The sequence below is a fragment of the Giraffa tippelskirchi genome, chromosome 6 (genome assembly GCF_054371585.1).
Source record: "Giraffa tippelskirchi isolate mGirTip1 chromosome 6, T2T-mGirTip1v1.2.pri, whole genome shotgun sequence".
NCBI classification, from domain to species: domain Eukaryota; kingdom Metazoa; phylum Chordata; class Mammalia; order Artiodactyla; family Giraffidae; genus Giraffa; species Giraffa tippelskirchi.
Window position 1 is genome coordinate 58,374,621 of NC_137280.1, and position 17,132 is coordinate 58,391,752.

The 17,132-nt window shown below is 49.6% G+C and overlaps 2 protein-coding genes across 8 annotated transcripts in view; one reads left to right on the forward strand and one right to left on the reverse strand.

Annotated features, from left to right (window-relative positions):
- Window positions 1–14,182, forward strand: part of SPIDR (scaffold protein involved in DNA repair) — a 274,921-nt gene extending 260,739 nt beyond the window's left edge. For 4 of the 7 annotated variants that reach the window (XM_081498011.1, XM_081498004.1, XM_081498007.1 and 1 more), the window contains 4 exons: window positions 5,917–6,010; window positions 6,725–6,842; window positions 7,043–7,096; window positions 11,726–14,182. In XM_081498011.1, coding sequence (XP_081354137.1) covers window positions 5,917–6,010; window positions 6,725–6,842; window positions 7,043–7,096; window positions 11,726–11,860 — 401 coding nt within the window. In that variant the 3' untranslated portion in view covers window positions 11,861–14,182. The remainder of the gene's footprint in view (window positions 1–5,916; window positions 6,011–6,724; window positions 6,843–7,042; window positions 7,097–11,725) is intronic. The other 3 variants (XM_081498005.1, XM_081498008.1, XM_081498010.1) reach the window with 1 other exon arrangement.
- CEBPD (CCAAT enhancer binding protein delta) lies at window positions 12,627–14,173 on the reverse strand. The gene has a single exon (XM_081498014.1). It carries the CDS (start codon window positions 14,147–14,149, stop codon window positions 13,379–13,381), a length of 771 nt encoding a protein of 256 aa, XP_081354140.1. The 5' UTR covers window positions 14,150–14,173; the 3' UTR covers window positions 12,627–13,378.
- Window positions 14,183–17,132: the final 2,950 nt, after the last annotated feature.

Consider the following 17,132-nt stretch of genomic DNA (forward strand, 5'->3'; position numbering starts at 1 on the left):
CCTAGAGAGGTATTTTGCAAATATCTTTTCCATCTATGGCATCTCATCTCTTAACAGTGTCTTTTGTGGACCAGTTTTAATGAAGTCCAGCATAGACTTTTCTTTCCCCATGAACTGTGGTTTTGATGTTGTACTTAAAAACTCATTGCCAGACTAAGGTCACCCAGATTTTTTTCCCGTTTTCTTTTAGGGATTTTATAGTTTTGCATTTTACACTTAAGTCTACAATCCATTTTGAGTTAAATTTTATAAAAGAGGTAAGGTCTTTTTCTAGATTCATTTTTTTCCCAGGTGTTTGTCAGTTGTTGTAACTCTGTTGGAAACACTGTCTTTTCTCTATTGAAATGTCAGATCAGTTGGCTGTGTTCGTGTGGGTGTGTTTCTGGGCTCTCTGGTCTGTCGTGCTGGTTTTCTCTTTTGAGGGTAGGATGCTGTCTTGATGACGGTGACTCTGTTGAGTGTCTGTCCTCCAGCTCTATTCTCCTCCAGTATTGTCTTGCCTACTCTAGGCCTTTCTCCCTCCCGTGTTAACTTGAAACTTGGCTTGTGGTATCCACAAAGTGACTTGCTGTGCTTTTGATTAGAATCGTGTTGAATCTGTAGTGCACCTTAGAAAAAAGGTCCATCTTAACAGTGTTCAGTCTTCCTGTACGTGAACATGGAATATCTCTCTTTTAATTTTGATCTTTGATGTATTTCAGTGGTTTTGTAGTTTTTCTCATATAGATCTGTACATATTTTGCTACACTTATACCTAAGTATTTCATTTATTTTAGCTAATGTAAATGGTATTGTGTGTTTTTAATTTCAAATTTCACTTGTTCATTGTTTGTGTATAGGAAAGCAATTGACTTTTGTATTTTAACCTTGTATCCTACAACCTAGCTACAATCATTTTGTAGTGCTAGATTTTTTTCTTGTTGATTCTTTGAGATAGTCTATACAGGAAACTGTCACTTGTGAACAAGGACAAGTTTTTCTTCATTCCCAGTCTCCATCCATTTTATTTCCTTTTCTGGCCTTGTCACCTTAGCTGGACTCCCAGCACCAGATTGAAGAGAAGTGATGAGAGAAACCTCCTTGCCCTGTTCCTGATCTCAAGGAGAAAGCACCACCTTTCCCACCATTAGTCACTGATGTCAGCTGTCAGGGTTTTGAGTGTTTGTTGTTTTTTCAGCTAAAGATAATATCTCTTTACTCCACATATTGAAGGGAAAGAACGTACCGGTCTCTTACTTCCCCTCCAGTCGGTTCTGATTATTAAGATCGATAATGTTCTGTTCTGTAGCTGTAAAGCTTTGCCCTTTGTCTGCAGGTTGATCCTCACAGATGAAAAACAGTAAATGGTATTTTTATTATAATGATTATATAAATTTTTTTCACTGAACAGGAAACTAGTACATACTCTATTTCCTTTCTTGTATGATTCTTTTCATGGAGTTTTGTGCTGAATTTTGTTTTACTTACACTGCCTGCTCTACACTCTTAATTATTTTCCAAATCCTCAAAAATGATGACAGATCTTTGGAGCCATCCTTTTCCTATGTAATTTCTCTCCTGGAGCCTTCTGTCCCTCTGAACCTTCCTTGACTGGTTGCTCTGCTGTCAGCTGTCATCTAGGCCTCCTCTGTATTAATCCCTTAGGGTCATCCTTTCCTAAATCACAGAACTTCTTTATTGGTTTATTCCAACTATAGGCTTTTAATAAATGTTTTTTACGAAGATGAGGAAACTTCCTTTATTCCTAGATTAATGAGAGTTTTTATCATCAGTGGGTATTGAATTTTGTCAGATGGCTTTTCTACATCTATTGATATGATCATATGATTTTTCTTCTTTATTCTGTTGATATGATAGATTGTTGTTGTTATTATGTAGTAAGTCATATGTCTGATTCTTTGCGACCCCATGGACTGTAGCCCACCAGGCTCCTCTGTCTGTGGAATTTCTTGGTAAGAATACTGGAGTGGGTTTCCATTTCCTTCTCCAGGGGATCTTCTTGACCCAGGGATTGAACCCATGTCTCCTGCACTGGCGTATATTCTTTAGTGCTGAGCCTCCAGGGAAGCCCTGTGATAAATTACAGTAGTTGATTTTTTTAAATATTGAATTGGCTTATAAACCTGGAATAAATCCCATTTCGTCATGGTATAATCCTTTTTTTTTATATAGTTGGATTAGATTGCTAATATCTTGCTAAGGACTTTTGCAGCTCTGTTCATGAGAGATCCTGGTCTGTAGTTGTCCTTTCAGGTAGTGTCTTTATCTGGGTTTGGAATTAGGTGCACGCTGTCGTTAGAGGATGAGTTGAGAAGTACTCCCTCTGCTACTGTCTTCTGGAGGGAACTGCACAGGATTGTATAATTTCTTTCTTAAATGTTTGCTCGAATTGATCAGTGAACTCCGCTGGGCCTGGTGCTTTGTTTTGGAAAGTTATGAATTATTGATTCAATTTCTTTAATACAGGCTTACTTCATTTTATTGTGCTTAGTAGATACTGTGCTTTTTACGAATTGAAGGTTTGTGGCAGCCGTGTGTCAAGCAAGTCTATCCCTGCTGTTTTTTCAGTAGCTCACTTAGTGTTTAGGTGTCACATTTTGGTAATTCATGCAATATTTCAATTTTTTTCATTATGGTTATATTTGTCATGGTGATCTGTGATCAGTGATCTTTGATGCTACTATTACAAAAAGATTTCAGCTTCCTGAAGGCTCAGATGACAGTTAGTGTAATTTAGCAATTAAGTATACTTTAATTAAGATGTTAGTTTTTTAGACATTACGCATTTGTTGCACATTTAATAAGCCACAGTATAGTGTGGACATAACTTTTATGCACACTGGGAGCCAGGGATCGAACTCAGACCCAGCCAGCCGTCACCTGGCTTGCCAGAAGGGGTTTGCCAGTGGTATGAAGACCCCAGACAAAATGTATTTCCTCAGCTCGAGTCTTGTTCCATAATTGAAAGGAAATTGCTTAATCCCGTGTAATTGTAAATGTTGTTAGCACTCATGGGTACCCTAGGATAAAAGGAACTGTGGTTTGTAGCAGTCTTTTTCTTAATTCATTTAGCAGACTTGCCATAACTGTGTGATTGAGTCTCTGTGCTGGGAGCCCTCCCCTCAGCCTGGACTCTGCCCTCTGTGAAGATGCACCTTCCAGCTATGCTTTGAGCTTTTGCTGGCTTAACTTTCAGCCTTTTAAGCCTTGTACTGGCTTAACTTTGATTCAATCTTGATTAGATTTGTAAGAACAATGAAATTAGCTAGGCAGTCTTTTTAAAATCAGGATATATTATTTTCATTTTCAAAAAGTCATTCAAGGATGCATTGCAGGAATGCATTTTAATAAACCAAGCCTACTTAGTTCTCATTATTTTATCCTCTATAGATAAATTTTCTCCTAATGTTTGTTCTAGTGGAAAATTAAATTCTTTGCTCCAAGAGTGGGAAGGATGACTCTCCTATTTTCTGGAAACTTAGTTCACATCTTACTTTTTCTCAGATGTCTCATTTCACCAGTCTTCAACAAGGATGGTCTGAGATTTGCAGTGTATCTTGATGATATGTGCAGTGCTTCACATTCCAAGAAAATTAGACCAACTCAATCTCCTGTTTAAAATTCCTTCCTGGCTTCTCATCCCTTCCAAGATCAAGTCTAGAATCCCAAGGAGACTTGGAAGGTGCTGGCCTGTACAGTTCACAGCTGTCTCACCTGCCTTTTTCTCTGTCTCTCTGGCCTCCAGCCCCACCTCAGGGTAAAGGGTGAACCTGTGCCCCTCCCTACCAGCAGCCCCACCTCAGGTCCATTCTTTCAGGAAGGCTCCCCTGACACTTAGGCCAGCCTAGAGGGCCTCTCTTATGCCCCTCTCAGGGGACTTTGCATTTCTCAATTTAGCATGTATTTTATGTTCTACTTTTTTTTTTTTCAAGACACTATTTTTAAAGCAGTTTTAGCAAAATTGAGAAGAAGGTTCAGAGATTTTGCGCATTCCCTCTACCCCCACATATGCACAACCTCCCCCACCGTCAGCATCCCCACCAGATGGTGTGTTTGTTGTAACTGATGAACCTGTACTGACACATTGTCATCACCCAGAGTCATAGCTACAGCCGGGGTCACTCTTGGTGACTATATTATGTGGATTTAGACAAACATATGACACGCAACCATCATTACAGTGTTGTACCCAGTGGTTTTCCTGACCTAAAACCTCTGTGCTCCACCTCTTCAGCCCTCTCTCCCCCTTAATACCTGGGAACCACTGATCTTTTCACAATCTGTATAGTTTTGCTTTTGCCACAGTGTCCTATAGTTGAATCATACAGTCTGTAGCCTTTTGAGATTGGCTTCTTTCAGTTAGTAATATGCATTTAAGGTTCCTTCATGTCTTTTCACGACCAGAGAGCTCATTTATTAAAAATTACTGAACGATGTTCCATTTCTAGATAAGCCAGAGTTTATGTATCCATTCACCTACTGAAGGACATCTTGGTTGCTTCCATGCTTTGGTAATTAAGAGTAAATAGCCACATGCCAGTGTTTATGTGGACTTGTGTTTTCAACTCCTTTGTGAAAATACCAAGGAATGTGATTGGTTCATTGTACCATAGGACAGTGTTTAATTTCATAAGAAATTGCCAAATTGTCCACAGTGGCCGTACCATTTTTTATTACCGCCAGCAGTGACTGCAAGCTCCTTTGGCTCCACATCCTCAGAACCATTTGGTACCGTCAGTGCTCAGGACTTGGCCGCCCCCGTAGGTGTGCAGCGGTGTCTCATTACTGTGTTCATAGGTGTGCAGGGGTGTCTCATTGCTGTGTTCATTTTGCATTTCCCTCATGATATGACACTGGACATCTTTTCATGTGCTTCTTTGCCATCTGTGTATCTTCTCTGGCAAGGTGTCTATTAAAGTTTTTGGCCCATTTTTTAATCAGGTTATTCTGGTTCTTATTATTGAGTTTTAACAGTTATTTGTATAGTTTTTATATTTGTATAGCAATCCTTTATCAGAGTGTCTTTTGCAGATATTTTCTCCGATATTTCATGATATTTTTACTCATTTGTTTATCTGCTTTCCCAGTCAGACTGTGGAGTCCGTTAAAGTGTAGATTGTGGCATTTATTCTTACGTTCACAGTGCTACATATTTATCCCACACTAAAAAACATTATATACATACTTGTTTGTTGAAGAAATAAATCACAAATGTTGGAGTAAAAAGAAATAGGGAAACCACATAAGAGGAGATGCTAACAAACCAGCAAGAATCTTTCCTTATCAAGAAAGTGGAAACCAAGCTGTGGGATTCCATTCCACTGTCCAGGAGGCAGATACGTCCTGTAAATGTCCAGGCAGTGGGCGAGTGTGAACAGTGTGAGCCAGAGGTTCTGTGGGATGCACCTCTGAGGGTTTTTGCCATCTCTGGGCTCACACTTTTGGACACAGTGACTCCACTCCGTGAGCCCATTCCGGGGGAAGGGCCCTTCACGGAAGGGGCCAAGTAGACAGATGCCTGCTGCCTTGTCCTAGAGCAGTTTGGATGCCCAGTGTCCAGTCTGAAGAGTGGTCAGGGGAACCCTGACGTAAATCTTCAGCCATGCAGAGCCTCAGGGCAGGACATGGTGGCGCAGGCATGGCATGCTTGTCACGTACCTCATAACATGCATGCTGGGAGAAGGCAAAGATGAAAATACGCGGGTTGGTGGTAATTAGCCTAAGCTTTAAAACTTGTCCTTTGCTGTAATTGAGTGCAATAAATGGAAATTATAATAAGTTTAGGAGCATTTATATAAACTCACAAATTGAGGAAACAAACCTGGGCACCTCCCGTTTCCATCTGTGACCTGAGGGGCACAGAGAGGCTGGGGGACAGAGCTGCCTCTGAGCCCAGCTCCACTTCCCTGATTCCAGGCACCGTGGTCGCTGTGGACGAGAGCACTGCCTGTTCATGGCCTGTGTGTGATCTGTGTGGCAGCGAGAGACTGAAACGGAGCCTGGCAGACAGGTAGGGGGCAGCTGCCAGGGACCCCACGGCCTGGGGCCAGGGGGCACATGGGGTGGCTGAGCTGCCGGAGGAGGCCAGGCGCATTTTCTCCCCAAGTCACCACTGGGCTCCTGCTGCTCCCTGAGGCGCCTCCAGCCCTAGAAGAGAGAAGAGCAGGCTTCCTCAGATCCTCTGATGTCAGGCGGGAGAGAAAGAACTCAGGGCAAACACAAACGTGTGGCACGCTAGTGACCACACGGCCATCCCTTCCTGCCCAGCATTACTGCCCCCCGCCCTCCACGCACCCTGGGCCCATCCTCAGAGCCAGTCCTCTGGCCCCACTGGCCATTAGAGGCACCCAGGGCACCCTCACTTTCCTGCTGCTGGACACCTCCTGGGTGGTGGCCTCGGGCCCAGACTAGACAGTGCAGGGTAGGGATTGGAGACGACGGGAGCGTGGATCTAGGTTCCTGGGAGGCAGGAAGGAGGAGAGACGCAGGTGATCAGAGCAGGTCTGCCTGGTCCCGCCCCTTGTTGGCCGGGTGCTCAGCCTGGTGAGCTCCCTTCCAGGTCTCTCCCTCCTCCGGCCACTCTGCAAGTGGCCAGATCTCTGCACCCAGGCTGCTTCGGGCCTGTGTCAGGACCTGGGTTTCTGAACGTGACGCCCAGACACCGGGGTGCCGGAAATGTCTGTCCTCACCAGGATCCCACGCTCTGTCTTCTTGTCTCCAACAGCAGGGGCGCCTTCTCCTGTGGGGACTGCTCCCACGTGGTCACCTCACCCGTCCTCAGGAGGCACCTGCAGGTCTTCCTGGACTCCCCCTCGCGACCCCGGTGCACAGTCAGGGTCAAGGTAGGAGCCGGCAGGAGCTGGTGCATCCGTGTCTACCTCCAAGGCCCCTTCACCTGCCTCTCTTGGTCTCTCCCCGGGGAGGGAAGGCTCAAGTCTCTGCAATGGAGCTGGTGGCCTCAAGCCACACGTCAGTCCCTGGGAGGGGTGTTTCTGGTGAGTGGGGTGGGGGGCTGACCCGGCCCCCTTGGTGGTTCTTGCAGCTGCTACAAGACAGCATCTCTTCACTCCTGAGGTTCGCTGCCTGCGAGGATGGGGTAAGTGGGGGCCCAGCCCCTGGGTGTGTGCCTCTCTCCTCTCCCTGTCCCTTGTGTGCCGGGCACCAGCAGAGGTCAGGCTCTGGAGGCTCAGCTCGGTCCCTGCTTCCTCCTCTGACTCACTCCTTTCCCTTTCGGAACCGAGGTTACTTCTCATCAGTCCTACAGGAGATACGAGGCTCTGTCCCCTGGCTTCCACTGTGGTAGGATGGTCTCAAGGTTTCCAGTTAGAGCTGATAGAACCTAATAGACCTAATAGAAGACCTAATAGACCTAATAGCTATCTGAGACACACACAGTTTTTAAATTGCTGCGTATTCTAGAGTCTGAGTGCATGGAAACTTCACAGAGCTGCCCTGACTTAACGGTGGTGGCTTTGTGAAGAGGTGTGAGGCGTGCTCCTGAAAGAGACTGCCACCTGAGCATACACACCTCACCTTACACACTGGCATTACCTTACACATCCATCTCACCTTACACACTCACCTTACCTTATACACCCACCTTACCTCACATACCTGTTACCTTACACACTCACCTCAACTTACACACTGGCATTCTCTTACACATCCACCTCACCTTACACACCTGCATTCCCTTACACACCCACCTCACCTTACACACCCACCTTACCTCACATACATTACCTTACACAACCACTTTACCTTACACACCTGTTACCTTACACTCCTACTTCAACTTACACACTGGCATTCCCTTACACATCCACCTCACCTTACACATCCACCTTACCTTGCACACCTGTGTTCCCTTACACACCCACCTTACCTCACACACCTACCTCACCTTACACACCCACCTCACCTACATGCCTACCTTGCCTTGCACACCTATCTCACACATCCACCTCACCTTACACACTGGTATTACCTTACACACCTATCTCACGTTACACACCCACTTTACCTTACACAATTTCACTCCCTTACACACCCACCTAACTTCACATACCTGCCTTGCCTCACACACCCTTATGGAGCAGAGAGCTCTGTCCATGTCAGAGCCATGTGAAAGCCTGTGAGGGGCCTGTGTGTCTGCCTTCAGGGTTCAAAACCCAGGTGGCAGACGTGCATAGCTCTTGCAGTTGCTGGCAAAGGGGACTCTCACATCGGCAGAGCTAAGGGTTCCCACAGCCACAGGCCCACTCTGCATCCAGCCTGAATTTGGAGGCTCCATGCTGCCCTCCTGGCTGCTTGCCAGCCCCTCCTGGGCTTAGGGCTGACGGGGGAGAAGCGGCCCTTACACTCTTTACTTGACACTGGATGTCAGAGTTTTGAGTAAATCGGAATGTCCGTGCACAGAATCTGTAAGGAGCCTTGGTCTGGCTGTGGTTCCAGCTCGAATCCCTGGCCTCGTGCACTTCTTTAGAGCAACTTGGTGACCCCCGCCCCCACCCCCACACAAACCTTCATCCAAGGGGCTGCTGTGCGGTGGGGACCGAGGTCTAGAGGAGGGCTTGTAGACAAGTGTCCCTGATCATGTGCAAGTGCAGTGGAAGTCAGCAGTTACAGCAGCCAGGCCCCATGCTCCCTGCTGACCTCAAGATGGCCTTGCTAACCGGAGAGGCCACAGGGCCCAGGCTCCTGTCGGATGCAGAGAGACCCGCAGACGGAAGGTCATCACAGTCTTCACAAGCTACTAGCCAGCCCAGGTGGGGGCGACAGGGACCCTGCGTGTGTTCTCTTGTGATGGAAGTCCTGTGTTTCACAGTGGTGAGCCCGTGGTTCTGTGACTGTTGGTCCTTGGGTAAGGCTCATGGATTGGAGAGTTCCAAGGTAGGGGGTTTAAACCAACACTAAATATGGCAGGTCCACCTCACCTTGTGCCCTCGGGGAGGAGAGAGCTCTGACTGTGTCAGAACCATTTGGAACTTGTTACCGTGGAGGATGCTGGGGGAGTCCTGCTCAAGGAGAACACAGCAGAACGAACCGAAGCCCATGTCCGAGTGCTTAGGGATGGCACCCAGAGCACCCCTGGGCCCTGCAGTAACCCGGGTGCCTTTCCTGTGCCCCAGGCTCCCTGGACAGTGGCCCTCGACCCCCTGCTCTCTTCAGGAGCCTGGAGTCTAAGGGGCCTGGCAGGAACCCCTTGATTCACTTAATTCCCTTTTAATGGAGGCAGGCTGTACCTCCCACACATTAGACTTCTCACTGCTTGCATTCTAGAGAGCTCAGGGGCTTGTGTGTGCTTGTGTGTATGTGATCCACGTGTGTGGCGCGTGTGCACCGGTGCCCCGGGTGAGAGGCCCCTTGGCGAGCACCTCGGTGTCCCCTTTGTGCTGCTCTGCTGGCAGAGGTGAGGCCAGTAGGACTGGGGAGGTGCCGAGCTCGTCACCCCCAGCCCCGCCTCTGCGCTCAGTGGATTCTCAGCTTTATGTCAACCTGGAAGGAAGTGGACATGGGTGTGGGTGAGACCTGGTTGGGGGCTTCGGCCACGAGGATTGCCTGGACTCCGTCAGTTTTTAGGGTGCGGATGTACATTCACAAATTGCAAAGAATCAGATGACTCTCCATGAGAACCACAACTCCATTCCCAGAACAAACTGTGCCACTTCTAGTCAGGACCCAGGAGTGTTGGGTCTCAGGCCTCCACTTAACAAGGTCCAGCTCCAGATGTGAAGGCAGTGGTCATACCCACCACTCCACCTGAGTGACATCACAGAAGCAAGAGTCAAAGAAAAGACACTGTACCTTTTGAAAACAGAGGCACGTTTTATACTCACATACACAAATACATGCATTCATATGACCAGCACATGTGAGTTTGCTAGTGTGATTGTTTTTAACCTCTTCATGTTAATTTCCCCCAAATATAGGTATAATTTAATCTCCATTTATAAATGATACAGTTATCATTGAAAACTATAGTTGCTATACCTGGCAACTATTTTAAAAAGAGGGTATTTTTCAGACTGTTTTTTCCAAGTCAGAGTTCGGCGCTTGTATCCAGGGGACCGGGGTCCCCTGTGGACACACACAGGGGCAGCCCTTGTAGACAACACAGAGGCATCCAGCATCACCATGGCTCTCCCAGCCCTGAGTGGGAACCGCCCGCCCCCTTCTCCAGCATCTCTGCCACCTTCCTGCCACTGCACCTGTGCAAGGCCCCTCATGAGCACAGAAGCAGCCCTGGGAGTGACCGAGGGGCTGTGACCTTGATGTCTTGGCCACAGGAGCCCGGCTGGAGGCCTGCACACTGTCAGTCTCATCCTCTCATTTCCTCCCTTCACCTGCTTGGACCTCAGCTCTCTCCCCCAGTTTACCTGAACATGCTACCAGGGAGGTCAGAGCTCCCTGTGAACCACGGTGGAGAAACGGCATTTGGTGCTATGCCTGTCTTATAGGTGGGAGAAAGGGACTGCAGTGAGCTGGCTTCACAGCGTCCACATCCCAGACCAAGCTGGACATTGACTGCTGCAGAATGAGCCATCTCGGGGCTCAGTGTGGCCACACTGTGCACACAGACACACTGTCTGGACATAGCCCCGCTGGGCAGCAGTCACAAGGCTGAACTGGGGTCACAGATGTCTCCCAGTCCCTGGCTGGCCCTTGTGCTCCTGTCAGCTGGGACCTCGCTGGGCCCTGAGCCAGACACCCACACGGTCTGGACCCCCTCACAGCACATGTCTGGTCCTGAGCAGGGCAGAAGATGGGCCCTCCCACCACAGTGTGCTCACAAGAAGCCAGACCCAAGGTGAGGACAGTGAGGTGCCTATCAGGAACACAGATGTGCCAGCCCTGGCCATGCTGTCTGACCCCCCCCGGCCTGGGTTTCCCTGCTAGGACACATTAATGATGCAAGGGGCAAGTTAGCACTGAACTCAGTTATCACAGACATCCATCAAGTGTCTGGCACAGAGCAGGGCTGGGAGGAGCCCCAGCACTGCTCCTCAGGTCCTGCAGAGAAACTTCCCAAAGAACACGTGACGTTCTGGGGCTTCAGTCTTCCTTAAGACCGATAAGCCTCTCTTTATGTTCGGCCCTATCCCCCCAAAGAAAGTGTCCCAAGGTCTGATACCTGGAGACCAGGAGGGCACAACATACTGCCCCACCTGGTCACTGGGCCCTGCTGCCTGGAGCTCTGCATTCCCACGTGGAGATGATGCTTGCCCACGGCTAGCTAACCTGTTCCCTGAGATTGTTATCAGACAGTGAGAAGGAAGGCCTTTCTACAGCATGGGGAGAGGCGCTCAGCTCAGGGCACTGAGACTTTGTTGAGGCAGGCAGAGCTCGTCCTTGACCAGAAGTGCTGGTCGACTGCGGAAGTGGGAGTCAGCAGTAGGCATGATGGAGCTCCTGCTGGGACCCCAGGCACGGCTTCACGTGTGCTTCCCCCCAGCTTCTGTCCTAGAACGGCCAGCTGAGAGGTGTGCGCCTTGTATCCACTGACAAACGTTGAAAAGAGACCTTCTTGATGTTCTTGTGTAAACATGAACTCAGCTACCAGAAAAAAGCCGTTCCTTCCTTTGCTTGTATCGCAGCCTGTTCTCACCTCCGGAGAGGGTCACGGGCCAGGAAGGGCCTCCTGCTCTGGGCTGTGGTGTGCTGAGCCGCTGGGAACAGGGTGTCTGTCTGTTTGCTCTAACCAGCCTGCCTCTCCTCCCTGCAGAGTTACGAAGTGAGGAGTGTCCTCGGAAAGGAGGTGGGGCCGTTAACCTGTTTTGTCCAGTGCATCACCACCCACCCGACCAGCAGCATGGGGTTGGAGGAGATTGAGCTCCTGAGCGAGGGGAGAGCCTCTTGAGAACACTGGCAACGGCCACAGGATCTGTGAACTTTACCGAGTGGCTGAGAGGTGGTGGTGGTTTGGCTAATTTCTTAACCCTGGGCAGAGTAAATGTACTTTATGATCTTGAAATGGAACTTCATGTTAGGAAAATGGCTTTGTAAACTATAAATCAAAATACTTTTTTCTATGATTGTATATATTTTTATTACCTTTCTGCATGTTAAAGCTTAAATAAGCTTCAGGCCTTCGTATTGTATTTATTTTAGATAATACAGTAGAAAAAATTATTTTGTCCTATTGTAATTTTAAAGTGTTCTGTTCAAATTTTACCATGTTTCAACAGGTTTTTTTTCCCATTTAACATTTCCCCAAAGAATACCCGGCAAAGGGCAAACCTTTGTCCTCTCGTCTATTAACTGCTCTGCACAGTCAATGTCCAGCCTAAGTGCTTTGCAGTTTATTATTTTTTGGAAAATGTTCTGGGGACACCGTGTCAGAGGTCAAACTGTTATGGGTAAAGTATAGATAAAGTGAGAGAACAACAGGTCTGGTTAGCACTGGGTGCAGAGACAAGGCCACCCTGCCACAGGAGAGCTGGGTCATCGTTCACCTTGTTGGCAGAGTATCTGAGTTAAAAGTAAAACCCCGGATTAATTATCTCTGGACACTAAAGATTTTGTTTCCTCCCTTATGACAATATAATCATGACAGGCCACGGTTAATAAATTACATAATATAGACGTAGCAGCCAAGACAAAGAAAGGCTGCCCAGTACCCACTCTCATGGGGGAAAGGCAACGACTTTATTTATTCGTCCAGGTTCATCTTTGAAACATTACAAGTACTGGCAAGGTAGCCGGTTTTAAGTAGCTTTCTGACTGTCCTTTCCATCTCCTACATGACTTGTACTTTACGCACTTGGAAAATCTACTTGAAGCTGACTACAGAAGTGAGGAAAGTGAAAGCAAATCCCGTGAAAGCCAAGATGAGTCGGGCTGGTTCTCGGGTAACCGAACCCTCTTCTCCTTGCCCCTAGACCCCCACTCGAGGTGGGACGCACTCCAGCGGGTTTCCAACACGTTTCCGGGGCACGGGCACCTTCCACCCGAGCGGGTCTCGGCAAGTTAACCAGCACGTCCGCAGGTGGAGTTCGGCCTGTTTGAGAAGCAAAGCAACCCGGGATGACCGGCCCCGGGGTGCAAGTCAGCCAGACGCGCCCTCCCCTGCGGGTTCGGAGGGCCGCGAGAGCAGGAATCAAAGTGGGTCTAACGCGTCTTTATTCTTACAAATACTGTAAAAATCAGTATAAAAAAGTGAGCATGCTCAGTCTTTCCCTCGTATCTACAGTACAAAGGCTTGTCGGAAAAGTCTCTTTTACGAATGTACCTTAGCTGCATCCTAGGCGTAGGATGTAGAGAAGCTGCCATCACAGTAACTTAGGGTCCACGGGGCAGCTGTCCGAGTCCCGGCCAAGCGCGGGAGTCCGGCCCGGCGGCTCCAGGCAGTGCGGCCAGAGCCCGCGCGCCCCCCGCGTCACCGCGCGTCCGCCGCCCCCGCGCCGGGCAGGAAGGGCGCGGCGGGCAGCTGCTTGAAGAAGCGCCGCAGTCCGGCCAGGTCCCGCGTGAGCTGCTCCACGCGCTGCTGCAGCTTCTCGTTCTCGGCCGAAAGCTCCACCAGCTTCTGCTGCATCTCCTGGTTGCGCCGCTTGGCCTTGTCGCGGCTCTTGCGCACAGCGATGTTGTTGCGCTCGCGTCGCTGCCGGTACTCGGGGCTGCCGCGGTCCGGGCCCCGCTTGCCCGCCGCCTTGTCGCGCGCGGGCCCGGGCGCTGGGGGCGCGGGGCTCCGGCGCGGCGGCTCTGGCGACGCGGGCGGTGTGGGTTGCGCGGCGGCCGCGAGGCTCACCACCGTCTGCGCGCACGCGGCCACCTGCGCTGGCAGCAGGGAGCCGGGCGCGTCGCCGTCGCCCCAGTCGGGCTCGCGCTTGAGGGGTCGCGGCGCTGGGCCAGGGCCCCCGAGGCGCGCGGGGCCCCCGGGCAATAGCTCCAGGGCGCCCGCTTTGTGGTTGCTGTTGAAGAGGTCGGCGAAGAGCTCGTCGTGGCACAGCTCCAGGGTGGGCACGGCGGCCATGGAGTCGATGTAGGCACTGAAGTCGATGGCGCTCTCGTCGTCGTACATGGCGGGCGCGGCCGGCTCGGCTCCGCGACCCGGCTTCCCCGCGCGGCCGGGCTCGTAGAAGGCAGCGGGTTCCGCCGTCCAGGGCGCGCCGCGCGCCGGGCCGTCCAGGCTGAAGAGCGCGGCGCTCATGGCGGCGTCGGGCCGGCGTCGAGCGCGGTCCCCGGGCGGGCCGGGCGCTGCCTTTTCTAGCCCAGCTGACGCGCACGCCCCGCCCCGGCCGCGAACCGCGGGACCCCAGCCCGGGCGCCTCCCCCGCGCTTCCTGCCCGCCGGCCCGGCCCGCGCGGCGCTGCCGGGAATGACCCTCCCTTGGCCGCGCCTCCTCCTTCCTGCTGGTGGGTCGGCGCCTCCGCGCCTGCGGAGCCGGGGCGGAACCAGAACGGGGCACCAGACCGGCTCGCGAACTAGGGCACCGGGGCGCTGCCCCGCAGCTTTAGGGAATTCAGGCCGCGGTGCTTCCCGATCGCGGGGATAGGGAGGTCGAGACGCTGCCCCCTCGAGGCTCGGCCAGGTCTGCGGAGCGTGCCTGGGGCCAAGGAGAGCCTCGAACCCAGCGCGCCCACGAACCCCAAGAGCGCCCGAGAACTCCGAGCTCAGCTCCCGTGAGCCCCGCACCCCGGACCCTGCTTCCAGGTCCACAGAGCAGTGCCATTTTGCGGTGGTGTCTTACTTCGGTCCTGTCTTTACTTCCAGACTTTTTTTTTTTTTTCCTTCTGTTTAGTGTTCCAGAAAGAAGCGCCTTTGGATCCAAAGCAGTGGGGTGGTTCCCCTTTAGGAGAGAGAATATTTAGACTAGTAGCTCTGACAAGGTATTAACTTGCTAGCTCTTCATCTTATAAAACTCAGGAGAAGACTGTCAGTTGGCTTTGTTGGTAAACATTTGCTACAATTCGGGACAGGCATTTCGGGTTAGTTCTAATTTTCACATCACAGTCCTTTTTCAGACCGGGCTTCCGTCCACATCCTTTTTCATTTTGCTGCTTCCCAACACCAGGCAGTCCACAAGCCCCACAACCCTCCACAGTATTTCAAAAGTAACTTCTAAGTTGTGGTTCATGCACACCCTCAGAAAAGACATTTATTTTGAAAGTCAGAAAAACGCTACTAAAGCCCTCTCTAGTCAGGGACTGCAAAATAAATACTTGCATGGAAAACCGTATTCTCCTGAAAATAATTCAGTGACATGATTAGTAGATTCGGATGTCAAATTGGAATTGAGCTTGAGAGATGCTACGTCCATATTTTTTAGATGAAGTAACTAGTAATTAATGATAACTTTTGGATAAGAATTTTCTTCCCTCTTCCAGAAAAGAGAAAGGAAAGATCATAGACCAACAAAGTAGGAATTTGTTATGACATTTAAAGGCAATCAAAATACAATAAAACGATTTAAAGTTTAGCTTTTGTGACAGTAGTTGTTCACACTCATTTCTTAAATGTCTCCACCTACTGTCTTTTCCTAACTCACTATTAATTTATCCAAGATAAATACAAAGTTGTTCATGATTTCTCATTGTTAGGAATCTTGAGTTTTCTGATTCTGAGTGATTTTGTGTGGTTTTCTGAGTAGGACTGCCCAAAGGAAGCAGTCACGTAAGAAAGCATTTCCTTGAAAATGTTGGAGCCTTGGATTCCCCCCGTGTTTATTTCCCCCATTTTTTTTTTTTTTAACCAGAGGAAGGTTATCTCCCCTGGCCACCCCCACACCCTTCTCCCCACGCCCCAGTCTCACAGAATGTTTCTATGGACTTCTTCAGATGCTGCGCTTCAGGTGGACTTTCCAGATATGTCTGTCCTCCAGAAATTCCAGGGACTGGGCGTGCCTGAACACACTGCAGCTAAGGGGCACCATCAGGGTTAGGAAGTGGGGCTTGTTCCTAACACGGAGGGGTCACACGTCAGACCTCAATGAGGGATCATTTTTGGGTGCTTCATAAGGTGTAAGATACAGGCAAGAAGAGTTCTCCAAATTTAAGTCTGAAACAAAGTTTCTGAGAAGTGCCAGCGTCAAATGGACAAAAAGTGTGACTTTAGTGCCCTCTTCAGGTGATGATTCTCCTGTTCTGTGTCAGACGGGAGTGAAGTTACAAGGACAGACTTTTTGGATAAACCTCTTTCTTGTAGTTTTTGTATAAGGACTATAAGAATAAAGCCACTGGGTATTGGGGTCACACATCCATGGCACTGCTAAAAGCCTGTGCATTTTATTAAAAACCTACTGTGATGAGTCAAAACTTCTGCATTCACTTCAGCCTCTGGAATTTAGGAGACAGAGCCCCCAGATGACAAAGCATCCAGAGCAGAAAACAGATTTATTCTGCGAGTCAGGTGTCCACCTGCCACAGACTGGCTCATGTTCCCAGTAGTACAAAAGAAGGAGACACACTTTACCTTCCCAGCCCAGCCTGTCAGCACTGCCACAGCTCATCAGTGTGCACTGCATTGGAGTACACTGAATTGGCAGATGGTCTTGGGTAGTATGGTCCTTTCAACAATGTTGATTATTCTGATCTGAGAACAAGGCATATCTTTCCATCTGTTTACATCATCTTCAGTTTCTTTCATCAGTGTCTTTTAGTCTTCAGATTATAGACTTTTTGCCTCCTTTTTAAAATTGCTCAGTCATGTCCGACTCTTTGTGACCCCATTGACTATACAGTCCATGGAATTCACCAGGCCAGAATACTGGAGTGGGTGGCTGTTCCCTTCTCCAGGGGATTTCCCAACCCAGGGAATCAAACCCAGGTCTCCCACATTAAAGGCAGATTCTTTACTAGCTGAGCCACTAGGGAAGCCCAAGAACACTGGAGTGGGTAGCCTATCCCTTCTCCTTATCCTTCTTCTTCCTTACCCAGGAATTGACCCAGGATCTCCTACATTGCAGGTGGATTCTTTACCAGCTGAGCTACCAGGGAAGCCCTTTACCTTCTGGGGTAACTTTATTTCTGTGTGTTTTATTCTGTCTGTTCAGTTCAGTCATTCACTCGTGTCCGACTCTTTGCGACCCCATGGACTGCAGCACGCCACGCTTTCCTGTCCATCACCAACTCCCAGAGCTTGCTCAAACTCATCTCCATTGAGTTGGTGATGCCATCCAACCATCTCATCCTCTG